General features: G+C 50.4%; 1 protein-coding gene across 1 annotated transcript in view; it reads left to right on the top strand.

Annotated features, from left to right (window-relative positions):
• Window positions 1-3162: 3162 nt before the first annotated feature.
• Window positions 3163-6467, top strand: part of CCDC42B (coiled-coil domain containing 42B) — an 8109-nt gene continuing 4804 nt past the window's right edge. Inside the window, exons 1-3 of the mRNA XM_008572590.1 lie at window positions 3163-3218; window positions 4936-5041; window positions 6005-6133. Coding sequence (XP_008570812.1) covers window positions 3163-3218; window positions 4936-5041; window positions 6005-6133 — 291 coding nt within the window. The remainder of the gene's footprint in view (window positions 3219-4935; window positions 5042-6004; window positions 6134-6467) is intronic.

The raw sequence follows: 6467 nt of genomic DNA on the forward strand, positions 1-6467 counted from the left end.
CACGACCCAGGCAAGGCAGACAAGGGCCCTGGCCCAGGTTGGGGGTGAGGAGCGTGTTCTTTGTCTCCAGAACACAAAGCCCCATTTGTGAGTGCCTAGGCATGATTCTGGGCAGAGAGCCATGTGGGACAGGAGGCAGCGGTGGGAGGAGTGGGCAGGATTTCCCAAACGCCCTCCTACGGGCTGGCTGCCAGGAAGCAGGGCCCAGTAAGTCCCCTCCTCCCAGGTCCTGAAAACAAGGTGTCTCAGTTGGCAACCAGCTTCCTTCTTCCTCACCCAACTCCCCAAAGTGCCCCCCCCACCCCAGCCTTGGAATGGAGAAGTAGGAAGGGGGAAGCCATGAAGCATGACACTGGGGGAGGGGGCAGCTGAGAAGTTGTGTCCTGCTGTCATTGAGCAGCCCCACCCATCCCATCGCCCAGGAGGTGGGGACAGAGACAGGCAGGAGGCTGAGCTGTGGGAAGAGGGGGGAGGGGAGCTGGGACCCTGTCTCACAGCATGGCAGGGGAGTCCCAAGAAGACTTGGGAGCAGCATCCCTGGCTGAGGCCAGGGTGGATTGGCTGGCTGCAGAGCTAAAGCCGTAGCAGCAGCCTTCTGAAGACAAGTTGTTTATGTAGGGACCTTCCCTCCTCTAAGCCATGAGCAGTTTCAGGACAGAGATGGGTTGAGTTATCTCTATATAAACAAACACCAGTCCCCATCACTTCTCAGTCATGTGTCCTCAGAGGAGTCAGTTAATTCCCAGTGCCTGTTTCCTCTTCTGTCACTTGTAGCAGAGATCTGGCCTCTCCTTGGCCCTATCCAGTACAGATATATCCCAGCATTCTTGAATTCTGCACACAAACCTACAGACCTTTGTTCTCTTCTAGGAGGATACACACCCTCCTGCCTCAGGGCCTTTGCACATGCTGTTCCCTCTACTTGGAACACTCTTCTCTACTCAGCCTCCTCTACTCATCCTTCAAGTCTGACTTCACATGTCACTTCCTTCTCCCTCACCCCGTCCTTGCTCTCTAGACCTCTCCTCCTAACCCTCATCACAGCATAATGACATATTTTCAGGGTTTTTTGATTCATCTGACCTCCCCATTGGCCTATAAGTACCACGAGGACAGGTTTTTGCTTTGTCTACTGCTGTATCCCCAGCATCTAGCACAGTGCCTGGTACATAACGGGTGCTCAATAAATATTTGCAAAAGCCATCTCTAAAAGAATAGAAAGTAAGGGCTGGCCAGTTAGTTGGTTAGAGAGCAGCATTGTAACACCAAGGTCAAGAGTTCAGATGCCCATACCAGCCAGCCACCAAAAACAATAATAGAAATTAGGAGGGGAAGGATGCCTACCAACTTCAAATGATGACACCCTCTGAGGAGGGAAGAAAGGGGAATGGGACTGAGGAGGGAAAGATCCAAGAAGGGCTCAACCATATCTGGAGTGTCATGGTTAAGAGGGTGGACTCCACATCCAGATGGCCGGAGTTCAAACTCCACTTTACACTGAACACGAAAAGCACAATCCATACAAGGAAAAGGCAGAAAATTTGACCTCATCAAAATTTTAAAGTTTGCTTTCCAAAAGACCACATGAAAAGGATGAAAGACAAACTCCAGACTGGGAGAAAATATCTGACAGAGAACTGCCTAGAACATCTAGATATATATCAACTGGGAGAAAATATCTGACAGAGAACTGCCTAGAACATCTAGATATATATCAACTGGGAGAAAATATCTGACAGAGAACTGCCTAGAACATCTAGATATATATCAACTGGGAGAAAATATCTGACAGAGAACTGCCTAGAACATCTAGATATATATCAACTGGGAGAAAATATCTGACAGAGAACTGCCTAGAACATCTAGATATATATCAACTGGGAGAAAATATCTGACAGAGAACTGCCTAGAACATCTAGATATATATCAACTGGGAGATATATTTTTTTGAATGGAAAAATAAATTATTTAAAATAGAAAGAGGCGCTGGCTGGTAACTCAGTTGGTTAGAGCGTGGTGCTGATAACACCAAGGTCAAGATTTTGGATCCCTGTACCGGCCAGCTGCCCCCCTCCAAAAAAAAGTTTAAAAAAAAATTTTTTTTTTTTTAAAGATGACCAGTAAGGGGATCTGAACCCTTGACTTGGTGTTGTCAGCACCACGTTCACCCAGTGAGCTAACCGGCCATCCCTATATAGGGATGCAAACCTGTGGCCTTGGTGTTATCAGCACCACACTCTCTCAATGAGCCACGGGCTGGCCCTTAACAAATTTTTTAATAAAAAAAAAAATAGAAAATGAAATCATCTGAAACAAAGAGGACAGATGCTCATGTTTATTACTTCCAGATGGGGGACCCATGCGTATTTTTTATATCACTCTGGGTTCTTTTCCCTAGTACCCCACAGGGCTGTCTTAAGGATTAAATTAGATACTGTCTATAGGTAGAGTGCTGAGCAGAGTGTTTGACTCACAGTAATTGCTCAAACTATCTCAGCTCTTCCCTTACCCTCATCCTCCAAGTCCAGACCGTCAGTCTCTTCCAAGCTTGTCTCCACCAGGTGGTACTGATGGTCTCTCTTTCTTTCCTTAATCAGGCTGAGGGCTCCATGAGACGTGGCCAGGGTTGCCCCATCACCAGCACAGCAAAGAGCTGAAACATAGTAGGCCCTCAGTACCTTTCCCTGGAGTGAATGACTCTGTTCAGCGCCTGGAAAACAGTGGGTGACCAATGATTATCCTTTTGAGCTGCTGACTGAACACACAGCCACGTTAGTGAGGCCCACTCTCACCCAGTCAGGAAGAGGCTTGGCCAGACGTGGGGCTCCAAGAGAAGCAAACTGTTGGCCAAGGGACCAATGTCCTCTCCACTGCACATCAATGTAGATGGGGAGGTAAAGGCTCTCTGGGAGAGGCAGAGGTTGCTTCGCTCCCCTCAGTCTCCTCCCTCTCCCTCTGAGAGCGGATTTCCCAGGCTGTGCTTGGCCAGGCAAGGAAATGTTGTGTTGCTGGTTACCTGAGCAACCAGGACCTGCTCGGTGGCTGCCTTCTGGGAGTACTGTGCACGCGGCCGCAGCACCCTCCATCAGGATCCCCCGAACCCCCCCAGGCTTGTGCAAAACTCCAGCCGGTGGGAATAAAGTTCAGGCAAATGCCAGAAGAATGGCGGTGCCCTGGGAAGAATATTTTCGACTGGATTTGCAGGAGAAGCTGCCTTCGTGAGTAGTGGGTAGACACAGGGAGGGCTGGAAGGAGGCTGGAGTGGGTGGATGGCCCATCTTTTCTGCCCCACCCCCTGGGTCCCACCGTCTTTGGGCAGTTCACAGTGGGGGATTACTGCCCCCCCTTCACAGAGGAAGAAACAGGCTCAGAGAGAAACGTTGTCTTCCCTAAGGTCTCAGGGCTAGTTAGGGCAGAGTCGAGCCAATTGTCCAGGTCTCTTACCTGTTCCTTATCCCCACCCCAGCTGACATCCAGCTGAGATTCGGTCATTGGACCCTTGATGGAAAGGAATTATTCTATGGATTCTTGGCCCCTTTTCCCTGCAATCTGAATTTTAAGAAAGAGTGAGCTGACGCATTAGCTCGGTGTTATAACACCAAGGTCAAGGGTTCAGAACCCCCATACCAGTCAGCTGCCAAAAAAACAAACAAGAAAGAAAAGAAGAGAAAGAGAGAAAGAGAGAGAGAGGGAAGACTTTGGCCTTGACTCTAAATGAGGTGGAAGCCATGGGAGGTTTTGAGCAGAGTAGGGATCCCTCTGGCTTATGTGGGGAGCAAGGACATGGGGGGGCTACAGGGGAGACCTGTGATGGGGCTACAGGGTATTTGTAGAGTGGAGGAAGCTTGTTCTGTGCCTGCTTTGTATTCGGCAGTGTAACCACAGTCTCAAACTCAGTTTCAACATCTGTAAAATAGGGAGGAGGTTCCCCTGGACCAGAGCTGGAAAAGACTTGCCAAGTGAAAAGTTAGTCCATCCCTTCTTCTTCCCTGAAAGCCAGTCTTCGATACCCACCTGCCTCCTTGTGGAGGTCTAACAGGTGTTTCAGTCTCAGTTTGGCCATTGTGGGGAGCTGGTCTCCACCACCCCACCTGCTCACCAGCTCCACCAGCTGCAGGGGTCGCCTTTGACTCCTTTCTCACCCCCTCACCACTCTATCAGCTCTAGTCTCAAATTGCATCCAGAACGGCCCCTCCTCACCTCCCCACCACTACACCCTGATCAGAACCACATTCTCTCTGGAATACCCCATAGCTCCATCATGAGTCTCTGGCAGTTGCCCCCCCCCCCCCCTTATATTCCTTGCTTCTCACATCAGCCAGAGGGATCTCCCCTCTGCTCAAAACTGTCCCATGGCTCCCACCTCACTCAGAGTCAAGGCCAAGTCATGGCCCATGGCAGTCAGACCCTCAGTACCTCTCTGCTCTCAATTCCCATATCTCTCCTCCTCCCTCCTCCTCTCCAGCCACACTGGCTGCTCCAGCACACCAAGGTCCTTCCCTTGGGGCCTTGGCATTGGCTGCTCCCTTGGCCTAGACTCTGTTCCCTGCAGATATCCATATGGCCTGCTTCCTTTTCTCTTCCAGGTCTCTGCTCACATGTCACCTCCTCAGAGAGACTTTCTGACTATTGAAAGATTTCTTTGGTCTGCTTAATTTTTCATCTTAGAGCCCACCATGTCCTAGCATGATTTATTATTATTTATTAGGTTGGTTTTCTGTGCCCCCAGCAAAATGCCAGCTTGTGAAGGGCAGGGGTTTTTGTCTGTCTTGTTCTAGTACCTGGCACAGAGTAGGCACTCAGTACAATTTGTTGAATGGATGAAGAATTCAACAGCCAGTAGGTGGCTAATGAGGACATTCCAGGCACTGTGGGGAGTTTGGGACTCCTGATTCTTACTTCCTTCACCCTCACCTCCTCTTTGAGCCCCTTCAGGAAGATACCAGAGCAGAAAGGAGAACACTTCCCACCAGTGCTGCGTCTCCTGGAGAAGAGGCAAGAGCTGGTGGATGCAGACCGGGCCCTGAGGGCCCAGAAGGAGGTGAGCCCCAGCTGCCAGAAAGACAAAGGTGGTGAGTAGGGGGATGGATGAGAAGTGGTGGAAACAACTTATCAATTACAAGGTCTGAGACAAGTCATTTCACCACTCTGAGTCTTGATTTCCTCATCTGTCAAATGGGGATCAAGTGAGACCAGTTGTTGGTGCAAATAAATTTGTGTGCATTGAGCACCTACTATGTTCTGGGCACTGCACTGGGATATGAGGTCTCACCATGGGGTCCCTACCTCATGGGGCTCACAGTCTAGAGAGGAAAACAGACAAGTGCAGGTGTTGACTGCTGGGGCAGAGGGTGGGGGGTGGTGGTAGAAGGGAGAAGTTGAGGGACCCCAAAGGAAGCCCTTACTTCTGCATGGGAGTGGTCAAGGAGGGCTTCCTGGAGGAAGTGATGTCTTAGGGATTGCTGAAGGGCAAGTCAGCTTATCCAGTAAAGGGGATGAGTAGGAAAAATCAAGCAGAGGAACATCATATGCAAAAACTGGAAGGCAAGGACAGAACACAGGTGGTCAAGTGACTGGAAGACAGTGTCAGAGGAGAGAGGGTAAGATGGGATCTGAAGGAAGGGCAGGGACAATGGCATTCAGGGGCTACAGAGAGCATTTGGGCTTCATGAGCAGTGATGAGAGCCACGGGTGGATTTGGGCAGGAGAGCAGCCACAAGATCAGGGACGGGGGCCGGGCCGGTGGCGCACTGCTACAGTGCGCCGCTTGGGAGTGTGGTGGCGCCCCCTCCGAGGGTTCGGATCCCACATACAGACCGGTTCCCGCTCACTGGCTGAGCGAGGTGTGGGGGCAACACCGAGGGTTGCGATCCCGTTGCCGGACACGAAAAAAAAAAAAAAAAAAGATCAGGGACGATAGATGGACGGGGTTAGGTGTGAGACTGAAATCATTGGATGATTTGAGTCCCCAAACACACATAGACAGCCCACTCCTCACCCGCAGGTGTACCAGACCACGCTGGCAGCCTTGAAACAGCGCTGGGAACAGCTGGAACAGAAGAAGCAGGAGCTAAAGGGGTCCTTTGTCCGCTTTGACAAGTTCTTGCAGGTAGATGGAGCCTGCTGGCGGGAGGTGGGTCACAAGGGAGGACACCTCACAACCCTATAGGGGCCTGACAGGTTACATAAATAAAAGTAGGTTTTTTTTTTTTTTTTTTAAAGATGACCGGTAAGGGGATCTTAATCCTTGACTTGGTGTTGTCAGCACCAGGCTCGTCAAGTGAGCCAACCGGCCATCCCTATATAGGGATCCAAACCTTGTTAACAGCACCACACTCTCCCGAGTGAGCCACGGGCCGGCCCCTAAAAGTAGGTTCTAGAAATACAAAAGGGAATGGTGGGAAGTACACACATACTGCCTGAAGCTTTGAGTTAAAAAAAAAAAAAAAAAAAAAAAGGGGGGGGGA

This window comes from Galeopterus variegatus, unplaced genomic scaffold (assembly GCF_000696425.1).
Source record: "Galeopterus variegatus unplaced genomic scaffold, G_variegatus-3.0.2 Scaffold807, whole genome shotgun sequence".
In the NCBI taxonomy this organism is placed as follows: domain Eukaryota; kingdom Metazoa; phylum Chordata; class Mammalia; order Dermoptera; family Cynocephalidae; genus Galeopterus; species Galeopterus variegatus.